The sequence below is a fragment of the Lactuca sativa genome, chromosome 5 (genome assembly GCF_002870075.4).
Source record: "Lactuca sativa cultivar Salinas chromosome 5, Lsat_Salinas_v11, whole genome shotgun sequence".
Classification (NCBI taxonomy): Eukaryota; Viridiplantae; Streptophyta; class Magnoliopsida; order Asterales; family Asteraceae; genus Lactuca; species Lactuca sativa.
The window spans coordinates 273,855,772-273,872,912 of NC_056627.2; the positions used below are offsets into that span (position 1 = coordinate 273,855,772).

At 38.6% G+C, this 17,141-nt stretch overlaps 3 protein-coding genes across 3 annotated transcripts; all 3 read right to left on the minus strand.

Annotated features, from left to right (window-relative positions):
* Positions 1 to 5,742: 5,742 nt before the first annotated feature.
* On the minus strand, positions 5,743 to 7,743 carry LOC111918700 (uncharacterized). The gene has a single exon (XM_023914335.1). It carries the CDS (start codon positions 7,741 to 7,743, stop codon positions 5,743 to 5,745), a length of 2,001 nt encoding a protein of 666 aa, XP_023770103.1.
* Positions 7,744 to 10,748: 3,005 nt separating this feature from the next.
* Positions 10,749 to 11,804, minus strand: LOC111918701 (uncharacterized). Its single transcript, XM_023914337.1, has one exon. The coding sequence runs from the start codon at positions 11,802 to 11,804 to the stop codon at positions 10,749 to 10,751; it is 1,056 nt and encodes a 351-aa protein (XP_023770105.1).
* A 3,526-nt stretch (positions 11,805 to 15,330) lies between these two features.
* Positions 15,331 to 16,849, minus strand: LOC111918685 (cytochrome b561 and DOMON domain-containing protein At2g04850). The gene has a single exon (XM_023914316.3). It carries the CDS (start codon positions 16,644 to 16,646, stop codon positions 15,429 to 15,431), a length of 1,218 nt encoding a protein of 405 aa, XP_023770084.1. The 5' UTR covers positions 16,647 to 16,849; the 3' UTR covers positions 15,331 to 15,428.
* Between the last annotated feature and the right edge of the window lie 292 nt (positions 16,850 to 17,141).

Genomic DNA, 17,141 nt, shown 5'->3' on the forward strand with positions numbered 1-17,141 from the left:
ACTTTTTAAAAATGAAGGATTAGGGTTACATACCTTTTAGTTGTTATAACAAACAACTAGAAATCCTCTTGTTGATTTTTTGGAAGCAACCACAACAAGCGTCGTGCCTAAAATGGTTCACACCCAACACAAGCAAGAATAAGATTATAGAGAGAAGAAGGAGGAGGGAAGAATTTCGGCCTAGCTCTCTAAAGGTATGAGTGGCCAAATTTGCTATGTATATGGTCCTTTATATAGTGGTACAAGGATGTCATGGATAACCTTAATCTGAATATAATAATAATATTTCAAATTGACAATTATTCAGCTCCTTATTTATCCATATGAGGTAATCTAGAAACCCTAGATTATCCCCTAGAAACCGTCCAAGCCTCTAGGACAGTTCCAAAATGCCTATTGTTCAAATATTGAACAATTACACTTTAACCCCTGCACTTTTAATTAATTCCATTAATCTCAAAATTAATTCCAATTAATTTTTATTAATTATTAATTAAATATTACTATTTATAATTAATATATTATTGTCATAATATATTAATAAATTATTTATTTCAATTTATCAATCAAATAATAAACCAACCTCTTTCTCAAAAAAATCATCTTTTCCAATTGCTAGGTTTAAGGGCAACCCAAAAAGACTGTGTTACTATGAATTCAACTTAAATAAATTATAGTTATGAGCTTAGACACTTAATATCAAGATCGTTGAAGATTTACCGTGACAATTATGCCGCTGTTAGTTTTTCGAATAGTAACAGTTCGAGCGGTGCAGGATTATACCTAGATACAAAGTTCTTGTTTGTACGTAAACGAGTAGAGAAAAATAATCTTTGTAGCGAGTACATTAGCACCCATGATATGCTTTCGGATCCGATGACAAAAGATCTACCAACCAAAGTTTAATAATAGTTCTCACTAGAGACCTTACATGATGACACAATGCTTGTGTGGATAAAGTTTCCCCGAATGTCTTAACTTTGTCTATAATAATGAATGCATGCACTTATTTAATTTATAGACAAATTATACAATATAGTGTGGTATATTATCCCTAATCTTGGCATATGTTTTCTAAGTGTTTTGTGTTGATGACTTAGTATAATTGATGAGAGTCTCATATTGATAGCGACACTAATGATTGTATCTTTTTATTACGACGTTAATATGATACTTGATGGATATTACCTTGGCCAAACTTATGAATATTAATCAGAAACTAGAAAGTGACCCCGCTACGCGGGGGTTTGATTTTTTTGGATTAAGGACACAATTTATTTTTGATTGTCTTTATGCTGGATGGATCGACTGTTTTTATCTTTATAGTGGATGTATGAGATATGTCACAGAATATATACGGAAGGATTTTTTTTCATTACATAGTCATTACATCATTTTAGATTACAGAAGTAGATGCAAAAGATATCTTCATTACAATGTTATTACATGGTTTTACTTCGTAGAAGCTGATGCAAAAGAGGTTGATGTTGCAGAAGAGAGCGGTGCTGGTATGTCATGGTGCCCGATGGTCGTGCTGGATTTTGCTACACACATCGATTGCTTCCAACATGTTTTCCTACATCATCCCGAACATATCGAGCATCAGCACGGTAATGTTGTCAAGGTCGGCAATGAATTGGGTAGCGACTATGAGCTCTTTGTATGGCAGTTCTTCTGGAGCATCGTGTAGTAGTGTATGCATGTCTGTGTTGACTGTTGTGTACGTTTGTTGGAGGTTGGTTAAGGAGGTCTTCATCATCTAGAGGTAGCCAATGAGTTTCTTCATGATGGTTGTATGCTTTTGGTTTAATGGCGATTCATCTTGGATTCGTTTTATAGGGTCAACAGGTGGTAGTTGAGTTGCAGTAAATATGGAGCATTTAATTTTCACCTGGGAAGTGATGAAAGTGGGATGGCTGCGGCGGATGTAATGAAGGTTGAGTTGTTTTTTGCTTTTTTTGGTAGCTTTAGGGTATAGGGTTAGATATTCCATTTAATGTTGGTATTAAATGTATGTATAAGTTGTAATGTGAAGGGTTCGTTTTCTATTTTTTGTATAAATCAACCGTTTGATTTTTCTGATGTTCACCAATTTTTTAATATTATTTTGTTAATATTTTGAGTGTTCATTGGTTAGACAATGTTTGTAGGTAAAGTATAATGTATATAATGATAAAGTGATTATTCGGATTGTTTTGTGTGAGTATTCTTTTATAAATTTATTATTTGACGTCTGTGTGTGTTTGTAGTTGTTTGTAATGTGTGTTTGTGATCCTTGCGAAATTGAATGGGTTAAACAACTGGTGTTAAAAAAATATCGGAATGTGAAAGTGTGAACTAAGAATATGAGATGGAAACAACATTGCGATAGCATCATTCATATCCAAGAGAAGAGGGTGTCATGATGTTATTGTTGTAACACTAAACATAGAGACATTAGTAGAGCTGGAAGAGGGTCATTATGTTGAGCATCCATCTTGGTTGTTATTTGTTGGACTGCTTTGGAATATTTTACGGTGTAGAACCTGTGTTGTGTTCAGTAAGTGTCAGTAGATTGTTTAAACATATGAATGTAAATTTTTTGTATGTGAATATGTATGTACCTAAAGGGTCATACGATAAGGACCGTGCGACTTTTTGAACTGCTGTAGATGGCTCCGGCGAGGTGTCGTTTTGTCGGTTTCTTTCTATTTGGATTGGAGCCAGTGTTGTCGGGATAGACGTGTCGGCTGTCGTTGTTAATGTCTCGTGGTCTATTATTATGAAACGTATGTTTTGTGGAGATGATCCTCTGAGCATTTGGATGGACATTTTCTTTGGTTCTTCTTTGTGATTTGTAATGGCCTTAGGTAGACAACGTCCATCTATTAGCGGGTTGTTGGATAGGAAGTTGTCAAGGGTTGATTTTAGGAGTTTCCGACATGAGGTCTCTGACATGGTTGCGGTGATTGTGTCGGTTGCATCACTAACGATTACGGATAGTTTGTACCTATTAACGTCACACATTCGTTAATATTGTGTATGTAGGGTAATTAAATATATTATGTTAATCGAATGATGATTACGTGTAGTTTGGTTTGTCGATATGTCCATGAGCGCTGCAGAACCAATTTTCACCTCTTCTAAAGATCGGATCTTTGCAATTTGGACAGGTGGTTTGGTACCAACTGTTTTGGTAGAAAAAGTCTTTAATGGATGCACGCACAAGGAAGGTTTTGTCCTGTAGGTTCATGGAAATGGGTGAGTTGATTAGTGTATGTCGATAGAGTAGAAGTAGTTTGATATTACCAGGAGTTCTGATCTGTTTTTTGACTTCATCTCGTATAGAGTAGTGGGTGTTCCTGGTATTGGTGGTAGCGGTCGTGAGGGTCCTGTAAAGCTGATGTGATAGAGTTATTATTATAGAGTATTGAATGTGATATATGTAATTTGTGTGTATAATATGTATGCGTTACAGGTTTGTAAGAGATATTGTTTCTGGTATATCGAGGTTGACATAGATGTGCGTGGCGTGTGATGAGCCGTGACGTAGTGCTCCTGTACATAAATCAGTTGAACATTAGATATATGACCATGGACAATATGGTAGTTGGTGACAGTATGTTTGTGATGGTATGTATGGTATAATACCATTTGAGATGGACGGTTTTAGGTTCGTGACTGCAACAACAGTTGTTGCGGGTGGTGGATGTAGGGAGGCACGGTCGAAATTTTATGGATTTCCTATACAGTCCTTCCATAGGTTGATTGCGATTTCACTGCCACTGATGCATTGAAATCATTGTTTTGTATTAGTTCCATATGAGAGTAATGGTTATTAAATTTTGTTGGTTGTTATAGACACCTTTCGTCTGTTAGTATAAGCAGGACGAATGATTCTCCACCTATTTTCGTGCAGTCCCTGATTTTCGATAGGACACTGATGTAGTCTGAAAATAAGTAAAAAGCAAGTGTATGAGAGAAAAATATTGAATAGTGTGGAGGGTTTAGAGAAGTACCTGGGTAGTAAGGCGGTGTTTCTCCGAGTTCAATAAGATTTGTTTTTGTGAGGAAACGGAACCAAGTTTTGGGTATAGTTATTGTTTCTGGAATGTGTTCAATTACAGACATGAGCCCAACGTCAATGTAGAAGTCGTTTTCAAGGAACTTTTGATACTTGTCTAGCTTTGGGCAGCTGTAATCTGATATTGTGTAACATTCCAGGACGTTTAGTACAGATTTGATATAAATCCGGTTGGTTCGTTGGCCAAGAATTTGTATAGCATCGCCCTATAAAAACAAAAAATGAATGAAATATAAGTTAGTGTATGAAAGTAAAATAAAAATTTCCATAGATTTATTTGGAAATAACTTACAAATTTGTCGACACCTAGGTACCAAGTTTCATAGCGTCGGACATCATGTCTCCATTTCCATAGTATCCTAACTTGTAAGGGACCCCCAATCCCGTCTGTCTTAAGGTTGGAGATGTTGGTCATCGGTGATGTCAAGTGTCTACTTGGAAGAAATGTACGGGAATTAGTGTTATGGTCATATGTGAATAAGGTGCATTATGTAAAGAAGAAGATTGAAATGTGTGACATTTAATTGATGGGAAATAATAATAATAATAATAATAATAATAATAATAATAATAATAATTGACGTTCGAAAGATGGGAATAAATAATAGAAATGATAATGAGTTAGAGAACGAAAATTTCGATCATGTTGGAGGAACGGTATGCGAATATGGGAAAGATGGTTGGCAGTGATACGATAGACCTTGGTTGTAGCAACTTTCTGCAATAGATCTTTGAAAACGACGTTTTTTGTGTGATTCTCTTGTGTTGGGCTGTTAGTTTGTATTAGTATTTTTATCGAATCTGGTGACGTTGCTCGTGAAAGGGCGACATAAAGTTGACCATGTGAAAAGACGGGTTGTGGTAAGTACACTCCAATTCTACGCAAAGATTGCCCTTGGCTCTTATTGATGGTCATTGCATAGCAGACTTTCAATGGGAACTGTTTTCGTGAGAAAGTGAAGGGTATGTCTGGCGACTTATGTATAAACTTTATACGTGGTATGTATACACGTTTGTAATGCAAGTTCCAGTCATGATTGTTGCTTCAATTACGTTTGGTAGCAACTGGGAAACTATCAAACGTGTGCCATCACATAAGCCTTGTTTTTGGTTGATGTTTCGTAAGAGCATTATTGGACAATGTATTTTGAGTTTCAGTTCATGCGGGGGTATTCCTGGAATGGTTAGGCGGTTTAGGTATTCAATCAGATATAGGCCTTCGAAATCTGACGTATATTTTCCATTTGGTTGGATTGTATATAAACTGTTATACGTTTTCCGTCCGATGTAACCATCTTCAGGATTTGTTCATTTATGTCATCAGGTGTATCATTCGTAGGTGACACAATTGCTTTCACTGAAAGGTTAGCCGCGGTTGGGGTCGTAAGTGTGGTATCTCCATAAACAAAGTGTATTAGGGTTTTCAGAGACTCAGGTCCTGGTTTTATTAGGAGAGAATCTAGAATTTCGATGAAGTTCGAGTCTTGTGGGTCATCCTTGTCTGGTACACCAATAGCTCCGTCTCCGATGCGCAGCATCCATGTTGCAAAAGCCGATGCAGACATCAAACCATTAGCGGTTATTTCGGATGAGTCAACTCGCATGTTCCTATGTAGTAGACAGATTCTGAAGAACCGCCATAGGTATGAACTCGGTAAAGTTAAGCTAATGGTCTCTGATCATGTAGCTTTTGGTAGGACGGGAAGTGTTTGCCGGAAGTCACCACCAAGAAGAACATATATGCCACCAAACAGTTGGTCATCACAATCTAATACATCTCTGAGTGAACGGTCTAGAAATTCAAAACATCTTCTGTCACTCATAGGTGCTTCATCCCAAAACATGAGTGATGTGCGCTGTAAAAGATCAACGAGAAATGTCCTTTTCTTTATATCACAGGATTTTTTTTCTGTCAGGTCGATTGGGATTTTGAACCTTGAATGTGTCGTTGTTCCAGAAGGAAGAAAAAGAGATGCGATCCCGGAAGATGCAACCGCCAATACAATTTTTCCTTTAGACCTTAGGTAGGAGATAATAGTAGTCCATAGGAATGTCTTTCCAGTACCTCCATGTCCATAGACGAACATGAGTATTTGCTTTCTATTTTCAATTGACTCTGTGACAACATTATAGAATGAAAGCTGATCGATATTTAGCTGTGGCAGGAGGATCTGATGTTGTCTTTTTAGGGCTTCTCTGTCATAGCTCATCTCTTCAAGCAGAAGGCGATTTTGCAAAACATCATTGATTTGATTCGTAGGAATTGGGAGACCGAAAACAGCCATTGATTTAGATGGGACAGAAGAACGGAGGGTGTTATCTAGATCGTTTAATAGTTGCTGCTGGATGATGTCCGTAAAAGAGGCAACATCCTTATCTGGCATTTCCCTTTTCATTGCGTGTAAGTAGTCGTCCTTCATTTTTTCACACGCAAATTCCCACAGTGTTTGTGGGTTTCTAACTTCGCAGAAAAGCAAAAGTTGACAGAAAAGAGAGCGAAGTTGTGGCGAAGTTGCCCAAACGGATGCTTCAGTGAATGCGGTGAGCCATTCGGCGTCGTCGCCTATTAGGTTTAGTGCGTTGCAAGCGGCTCTGAAGGTTGGGTAAATGGTACCGGAGACAGTCCGTAAGTCTTGAAAAGACGTACAGCCCTTTTGGTGACAAAGCAACATACGTAGATAAAATAATTCGCCTAACGTAGGATGGGCGAACACAAGCCGCCCAATCATTTTTGATGACTCATCAACCCGAGGGCTCCACGACTTGAAAGACTTTTCCCATTTATAAGCTTTTGGGTATTCTAGATAGGTAAGGTGACGGCCTGCTGGATCTCTTGTATTGCTGCGAAACCACCCTATAAGAGTTGTGATGGTGCTGTATGGGTTCGAGAGAACTTCTGGTATTGTCGAGTCTTCCTTAAACAGTAGTTGTTGCATGTTTTCTTTGTGTACAGAGAGAACCTGAACAGGCGGATGCCGAAGGTGTATGTGAAAGTTTAGAATGCGCCATGCTGCTTCGTGTGGACATATGTAACGGCCATCTAGGAAATTCTTCACCTCGTCCACAGATCGAACTTGAGGATTCTGTGGCGCGTCCTGATTACCAAAGGTTATGACAGGGGTGGATTCATCGGGTTGTTCTGCTTTTTGGATTGTGTATCTAACACGATCTGCTCCTTTCGAGATGTATTTGAATAGGTATTTTATCATCATGTTCCATCCACAATATTTGACATTGATGTGTGCGCGGAAGCGTGAGGAAAGTCTTCTATTGTAAGGCACAATGTAACCGTTGTCTATAAGTTGTCCATGTTGATTTATATGGTGCGCAGATGCGTTACGTTTGTAACTAACGTAGCCTTCTGTGTCAAACAATGTGGAATCAAGAAAGGGCTTAGGGAAACGCTTGCTGCATTTACCATCTTTCATACATGGAGCTTTTGGGTTGATCAGTCCACACGAGTCGTGTATCATACAGCTAGTTATTGTCTCATACAGTTCCGAATCTGTGACAGGATCTGGCAGCTCCGTTGTGATATATGTATCAACATCAGCTGTGGTTCTTATTCTGTCAGCTGCCTTTACCCAAAGTAGAGTATGGCAATGGGGAAGGCCTCTCTTTTGGAATTCAATGGTGTACAAATCTGCATTGTCAAAAGGTAACCTATGAAGAATATACATAGATGATTAAAAAAAAGAAGATAAATAAGCTGTATGTTAAACAAATGTTGAACATTAAAAATAAGAATTTGTTGAGAGGTAAATTTGGTAACTTTTAAAACGCCTGTTTAAATAGAGTTTGGATATGCAAAGAGGATAATAGTAAATCTTATTGTAAACATAACCATTGTTATCGATTGTAAAAAGATAAACGGTGCAAAATTTCTATCTGTACATATTTTTGATAGGACGAAATTCATAACTGTAGAATTTTTATCAGTAGAATAAAGAGGGCATATTTGAGATTTTTTTATAAGTTGAAACGTTTTTAGGGGGACATATTTGATGGGAACGCATATACAGTTGAATATTTGCTGTTTTAATTGTGGGATGGGACAACAGGTTTGATATGACAAATCAGGCAAAAAACCAAATAACTGATAAAACTAAAAATTATTATCCAATATATATAGGTAAATGCTGTGAAAATCCATAATTTTATTAAAAAGAAACTTAGTATCGAAACCTAAATTTGTGTATCTATTATGTATGGAGAGAATGGTTTAAAGGAAAGGCACATCTGGGAAGAATCCAAATGAAAAAAAAAGTAAAAATAAAAATCTGTTGAGGGGTAAAGTAGGAAAGTTTTGAAAGTGTAATTAAAAAAAAGGTTTGGGTATGTCAACATGATAATGGTAAATGTTATGGTAAACATAGCAAGTATGGTTTCCAAATGAGATAAAGAACTAAAAGGAAAAATCTGTTGGGGGTTAAAATGGGAATGTTTTGAAAAGTTTCATTAGTAGAATAGAACAGGATAATAGTAAATTTCATTCTAAACATAACAAATATCATTATTGATGATGTATTTACAATGCATATGGATAAACGGTGATAAATTTTCATCAGCTAAGGCTGTAAGTATAAACAGTGTCCATTTAGTATAAATGTAGTGTATTATTGGTAATGTAATCTTTTTGAGATTCATATTTTTAATTCTGACTTATGTGCTGAAAGAAGATGTAGATTAAATGTAAAAAAATTTCATCTTACATGGAGGTTTGAAAAGAAAATACAGGAGTTATTGTAAAGGTAATATTAAAAATGGGACAGCGGACACAAGGGCAGATAAGGAAATACGTATGAAGCATTAATAAAAATTGCAGAAAAGATATGATTAACCAAAATGGAAATGTGGCAATGTTTAAAAGGACCCAACAACGAAGAGGGGTAATATGGGAAACTTTTAAAAGCTGCAGTAAATTATTATAGCAAACATGAGAATGGATAGAAAAAACAGCAGGCAAGGGTTGTTAAACAAAAAGGTGATATAAAATACAAATGAAAAGAGGACGTACATACAGCCACATATGAGATACAGTCAAAACTGCTGACACAGGGCATATTTAGTAGAAAAGTATATAGGTATAAAAATTGTACATTTAGGATGACCCGTTTATGTTTTTTTTAATACTTGGTGACAATACATCAAAAGAGAACGGTTATGATATAAGTTTTTGTTTTAAAAACCTAACAGCAAGGGCATAAGTCACTAATAAATGAAATTTCTGATATTAAGTTTTTGTTTTAAAAAGCTAACAGCAAGGGCATAATTCACTAATAAATGAAATTTCTGAATAAAACTGAAATTGAGAGAAAAAACAAAGGAATTCATCAATGAATACTTACTAATAGGTATTCATTTTTCAAAGCACTGATAAATACATTTGACAACCCATACAGATGAATCATCAACATCAACATTAGCAACAAAATAATTTTCATTTAGGTAATCCAAAAATTTATAAAAAAAAAAAAGAAAAAATCAAACAATATTGTCAAATGTGTACATAAATATTTTGATAATGGAATAAGATAATGCTCCTTAGCATGAACTTCTTTATAATAAACAGTTACATCGAACAACATAACAAAAATCATGAATAGAAAGGGACTTCAAAACCATAACAGTAAAAGGAACAGCAGGAGCTTCCATACCCACAGAGATCAACCACAAATTCCAATATTGCCCTTGAAGAACTTATAAGTGATATCAGCTACAAAAGGTAAAAAAAAACCCCTTTTTTAGGATATAAGTTATATAAGGGCAAAATGGTCAATAATAAATTAGGTAGATTTAAACCAAAACCTCAAATAATGAAAACTCAAACATTTTCTAGCAACCTCAGATTATGAAAACTGACACTACCATTGCCTATATATACCTGAGGAAAATCAACATAGCATTCACTTATTTTACTCATTTGTAATATCATTCATTTTATTCGATCTAATCATCAAATCCAAATCTTAAAAGGTAGAAGTAGACCTCAACAGAGAATCCTGGGGTCATTGTAAGGCTAATATTAAAAATGCCACAATAGAAACAGTGGTATACATCCGTGTTATCTGAAGGCTTCACAAATTTCTATAAAAAAGAAGGTGTTAAATCTTATGAAAAGAATCCTGAAAGATGGCAGTGTTTAAAACAACCGAAAAACCAAGAAGGGTAATATGGGAAACTTTTAAAAGCAAAAGCAAATTGTTATCGTAAACATAAGAACGGTTAACAAAAGCTACATAAAAGGGTTCTTAAACAAAGAAGGCATATACAACACAAATGAAAAAGAAGACGTACATGCATCGACAGCTCCAAAAGGTTTATCCGCCTTAAGGAAGTCTATGAATTCATGGACCTTTATGTGGAAGATTCTAGCAATGATATCCGCCCGACTATGAACATCTCTTTGGCGATGTGTTTCCATATAACGGGTAATCTCGGGCCATTTTACATTACAGGTAAATGTAATGAAGTACTGTGGATTCCCATACACTTTGCAAATCGAAAGTGCCTCCTGATAGTGACTATACATAAACCGAGGCCCACCAGTAAACGATGCAGGTAAGAAAACCCGTTTCCCAACAGTACGCGCCTCTCTGTCCCCTTTTGATAGAGCGTCATACAGGCCACTAACATAATCGCTCCGAAGATTAGACTGATGTTTGGTTATGTACTCAAGACGGCTCTATTCAATACAGGTGTACGCATCTACTAAATACTGTTGGAATAGTCTAGACGCGTTCACTATGGGGGACCAGATATGGCGTCTAGCATGAATATGATAAGCGTAATACATGTTAACAGTAAGGTTTTTTGCAGTAGCTCCTCTCCGATTACCCATCTTCAAACGGGGAGACCATCCTTCCTCACCATATGGAAACAATAGCGGGTATTGCAAGGGCATATAACTTGGATGCAGCTTACTAATCCGTTTAGGTTGACCCGAGTGGGAAAACACAACAATGTCATACGTGGTGCAGGTTGCATCATCTCTAGTTACTATACAACCTAAAGATCCAGGAGAGGGCAACCCGTATGTACGATCAGGCACATTGTTAAATAGACGGACTGCATACAGGTCTAGATTACACTCATCTGCCATAATCTTAGATGTTTTAAATGTTCGTACGTATTCATTATTAGCCCCCAAGAACCCTACAAGAAAATGGACAATATTACCATCTAAATCCTTCTTCCTTGGACCATCAATAGCCTTCAATCTGTTTTGAACTTCGTGCTCTGTATCAAATAGATGGAGTTGAAGAAACCTGGGACCCTTTACAGGATCCAGAGATAGTGATCCAATCGTATGAGAAATCTGCCCAGATATCTTAAAAACATAAGGCCCACGATCTTCATTAACAGCGTGATCTACATTCGCCCCAAAAGAAGTCATGGAAAACATGCTATTATATGCCCTAAAACCCTTCATAAAACTTACATTCTCATAAAGAGCAAAGAAATTGGGTTCAAATGCAGGAGGATATGGAAGAACAACACCTCCATCCCGACAACAATGACTATACCTCGGATGAGCAGGTGTCGAAAACTTAGCAACCCTTTCAAGATACCAGAAATACGCACCACAGAATTCATAAACACAGCTGCAATCACCAGAATCAACATATTGAGGAAGGCCAGAAAAGAAATCGAGATGTCGAGACCTGCGAGACCGAGGAGCAGAGGAGGAGGAAGAAGATACAGCTGGCCGCTTTGCCCGAACATCCATTAAAAAAGTCATGCGTAAAAGACAGAGGACAATGTAAAGAAAATACAAAAAGAAGCGAAAGAGATTACTTGAGAAAGAAAAGAACGACAAAGGAGAAGGTAAGTCGGTGAAGATTCAGCGAAGAAGAAAGGGAAAGAAGCAAAAAAGAAACACGTGGAAAGTAGAACCGAGGAAGAAGACACGTCTCATACAAAATAAGGCGTCAGCAAGGAGAGCTGAACCAAAAAAAAAGAAAAAACAAATAGATAAGGCAAAATGCATAACAAAGGAGTTAAAAAGATGGAAAAACCCCAACAGCAAGAACAACAAATTAGAAGGATGCATTTTGACAAAAGAGTGCAAAGAATACTGTAGCTAAGAACAGAGAAATTTAATATATTGTATAATGGTCACTCACCCAAGTTCACCCAAGTGGAAGAATGTTGAAATATTTCCACGTGGCCATAGGACAATTTCTGTAAAATTATTTAATTGTTACTATATTTACCTTTTATGATAGTAACTATGCCAATATGACATAAATGGTACCCCGTCTTTAATAATAGTTACTTGATGGAAACAACCGACTAATTGTAACCGTATAAGGGGTTAACTATCATATTTCCTATTAGATGTCTCCTATGCCCACAAAAGAAACAAGATTTTTGTAACGACCAAAAATTTCAACCAATTTAAAATTTTCGAAAACAACCCGATTCCATTAAAGTTATTACAAAAAGGTTTTCAATACAATTTATTTTAAGTATTCCCAGAATCTCATCACAATATAAACACGAGGAGCGGTACGATCACGCCTTCGCCTTGCCACGGTCTCCTGAAGAACCTGAAAAACATTAAACCACAACTGTAAGCCCGAAAGCTTAGTGAGATATCCCCAAAATACCAACCACATATACCATACACGCATAACATGCCATAACATATCCGATCACAGAACAGCCATGCACTTCGGGTCTACTGTGGGACTGGTCCGCCGTACCGGCCAACAGTCCACCTGGTCAACCCTCCGAGTCTAGCCATATACCTCGAGTCTACAGTGTGATTGGTCCGCTCGCACCGGGCCTTCAATCCACCTGGTCCACTCTCCGAATCTAACCACATACATCGAGTCTGCAGTGTGATTGGTCCGCCCGCACCGGGCCTTCAATCCACCTGGTCCACTCTCCGAATCTAACCACATACATCGAGTCTGCAGTGTGATTGGTCCGCCCGCACCGGGCCTTCAATCCACCTGGTCCACTCTCTGAGTCTACAGTATGACTGGTCCGCCCGCACCGGGCCTTTAGTCGGCCTGGTCCACTCTCCGAGCCTCGGCACGTCTGGTCCGCCCTCTTGGGGCCTACAGCCTATCTGGACCGCTCGCTGGGCCTTTGGGACAACCGGTCCGCCCTGGGTATCTTGGCCTACAGCACAAAGCAGGACCCGCCTCAACCCGACTCCAGTCCAAACAACCATGTGCACATATACATACAATCATATAGCAATTCACAGTCAACAAGCAGATCAAACAGATCACATAACATATTATCATCCTAACCAGGATACCGACCTAACCGGTCACTAGCATAGCATCACCTTATCTCTTAGGATACCGATCTCAATCAGGTCTCTAACATATACCATCCTAGCTACCAGGATGCAAACATATCAAAGCAACAACATAACAACAACTACCCGGATCTCAATCCGATAAGGGTCGGCCTTGGTGCCTTAGACCCTGTTGATATAGTGAGGATAACTCACCTCGAAACTGCCGACTGAAAGGATAAGATCCCGCTGCTCCGAACTCTGACACGAACTCCTCTACTGAACACCAAAACACTCAACTCAATAAATACCCTTAATTACCAAAATACCCCTGGAAGACAACTGGTCAACCCTTGGACAAGGTCAAAGTCAACCCCTGACTGACTCTACTCGCCGAGTCAACCCGATGACTCGCCGAGTCCCCAAGCTCAGAACTTCCCTCAATCTGCGACATAACTCGCCGAGTCACCCCGAGACTCGCCGAGTCCAACAACTCTGAGTCCACTCGCACACAACTCATCGAGTCATCCCTTGACTCACCGATTCTCGACTCAACCAGAAAATATTGGGACTCTTCGACAAGACTCGCCGAGTCCAAGAACAGACTCGCCGAGTCTAAGGCTATCTTCAACCTACTCGCCGAGTTGTTCTTACAACTCGCCGAGTTCCAGGCCATCTTCATCCAACTCGCCGAGTTGTTCTTCCAACTCGTCGAGTTCTAGGTCATCTTCAAGAAACTCGTCGAGTCTACCCATGTGACTCGCCGAGTACCACCGGTTTAAATCCATACAGAAGCATTCCAGGTCATGCAATTTATCCAAAACGTAGATCTAGCCTCCTACAACCCATCCATCACGTAAAGTGGCAAACTTTACGTGAATCCAAAGAGATCTAGGCCTTTTACACTTTAGGGCTAGGGTTTGGGACATGATGGCTTCACTAAACACTCAAACACAGGGACTTTAATGCACTCTAGACCTTCCCCATTCCAGATCTGAGGTAGCAACCTCAGATCTAACCTCCAAACTCCAAAACATCCCAAGATAAGCTCCCCATAAACCCCAAAATGAAGAATCTATATAAGTGACAGCCCAAGAATGAGATAATACCTCAAAAGAACGCCCCAACAACAATGAAACTCGAATCCAACCAAAGCCCCTTGCTCCAAGCCTCCTACCCTTCAAGATTTCCTCAACAATTGCTTCTCCAAGCTTCCCAATGCAACTTGATCCACTCACACACGAAGGTTAGGGTTTCTGGACTTGAGGATGAGTAAAGAGGCTGGGGGAATGGATGTTATGTTCTTTATATAGGGCTCAACCCTAAGAATTAGGGTTTTCTCCACTCAGCGCTTACTCGCCGAGTCCAGCCTTGGACTCGCCGAGTCGGCCACTTAACACGCGACCAAATCGCGACCTTACTCGCCGAGTCCACCCATGGACTCGCCGAGTTCCCTTTTTCAATTTACTCTTTTAGCCCTTCAACTCTACTCTTGATATTTCGGGATATTACAATTTTTCTCTCTTATGCCTCAAGAAACAAATCCCTAAGAACACCAATAATTTATGTGTAATTCCATCAATTTGGACATCATAATGGGAATCGATGACATCATCTTCCACATCAAGTATCTCTAATGATTCAAGTACGTTTCCTTACTTTTACTTGAATGATCTGTGTGTTCAAGTTGATCAGAAAGGGTCATGACAATACTGATTTCAAGAATTAACCTTGAACATTTCCCTCCATTCTAAGTTCCATCTTTAACAACACTCTTTGAGAAGAACACAACTTCATTAAATAATACATAAAGGCAACACAAAATTCTATATTTACATTGTACAAAATCGTTGAAAAATCATATTTTTTCGAATGTTGAACACTTTTGCAATAGGGATGTAAAAACAACAATTATTGTTGCACATCAACCATAACACAACGACACGAACCCAACACAAAAATAAATTAAGTCAAATGAACCGACTATTTGTGTCTTGTGAAGCAATATCTGTGTTTTAATAATTCTTGATAAATCAAAGGTGAATTTTACATAATCAATAAAAGATTACAAACAAAATTTGTTAAGTGGGAAATAAGAAAACTCGAAGGCTAGTGTCGATCACCATGCTCTGGTCCACAAGCTTTCTCTTGACCCCTTATAACCCCTTCTCTTCTCAACTTCTCTTCCTTCGATTTCCTACAGAATATTACCCAAGAGTTGACTTCTAATGCCACACAAACTCCAATCAACGTTGATAAACACAAACAGTACACTAACTTAGCATAAGACCCCCCTTCCCCCATCACTTCAAATCCTTGAAACACATTAACAACTCCCAAAATCACACACGCATACCCCACAAAATGGTGGTACGATTTCCAGTACTTTCTGAACTTGTTCGTAGTCTTTGGCCTAAATAGCAGCGCCAGTGTTTGAAGACTACCCAAGAAAAACGCTGCAAACCCCAGCTTCCGGTGAAGTCCATAAACCCTTCCCGGCGACAGTTCTCCGAGATGAACCCCAATCGCGAATCCAGCAGTCCCTAGAACAAAGGAAAAAAGCTGAATTCCGGCATGGACGTAAAACCACGTAGGCCCTAATGACTGTATGTGTCGTAAGTAGCGTGCAGTGACTGCTCCGATTGGTAACAATACCCCCCATGAAATTGCATTCATAAAGCCATGAGCAAGTTTTAGAGTTCTGATGTTGCTATTTGGTCCAGAAGCTGATACGCCTGATAAAACATCAATGGTGGTGATTGAGGAAAGGTCGGCGATGGTGGTTGGATGGATTGTAGGAGAGTAGCCTTGTACATACAGCCCTCTGTTCCACACATTATGAATCTTGGTCTTGTTTGGTTTAAGTTTTAACGTGGCGTATATCTGAATGGTGGCCCCGTTATGGACTGTCGCCATTCTGCCGCCGTACAAGGCGGCAGAAGAAGATACGAGATGGATGTCGAGTGGCCGAGATAGGAGTGGACTCCGTTGAAGTTTCACAGTTGGATCTATGATGTAAGGCAGGAGGACCAACTGGCCGGAGTTTGGGTCCGGGAAGGTGATGAGAGCTCGTGTTCCGGTCATTTCAGGTGAGGTGGGGTTTATACCCCATGCGACCCAACCGGAAGGTGATATAAAGCTACCGGAAAAGACCATCTCGAGAGTTGAGTTATGTCTGTGGAACGTCCATGCTATTGAAGCTTCTTGGGAGGGTAATGACATGCATTTTTCGAAGGTTTTGGTGGTGGTGACGGTGGTGCAGTGAGCGGAGAAAGATCTGTGTGGGAGGAGAGAGAGGAGGAGGAAGAAGAAGAGTAAGGGAATCATGGTTAGTTTTGGGTATGAAAAATAGGGTAATTTTTCTGGTAAGGATATAAAAGGGTGATATGATACGAGTAGTCATGATCATAAAGGTGTGGTGGTTATCATTTGTTTGAAAGCCCTTTTTTGTGCTGCTTAACTTTGAAGTGAGGCAATGTGAAAATATAGTGGGGTGGGTGAAATAATTGTTGATCTTTTGCCACAAATGGTTGGTATTTGTGTATTCGTCTCATCATTATTTTGATTGCTTCTTAATTTCTTATGCATGGTTTCATAAATAATATACATATATTTTATTCTCACATTACTGACATTCATAGTTGGATAAAATTCCAACGATCAAAGTCGGTGTATACTTAATACTATATCTTTCACGAATTTCATAGAACATGATCAGTCGATAAATAAGTTTTTATGGGTGGTTCTTTCATCACTAATAAGTAATATCCCTTTAACAATTATACTTTTAGAAGGTATCATTTTAGAATTAATGGTGAACTC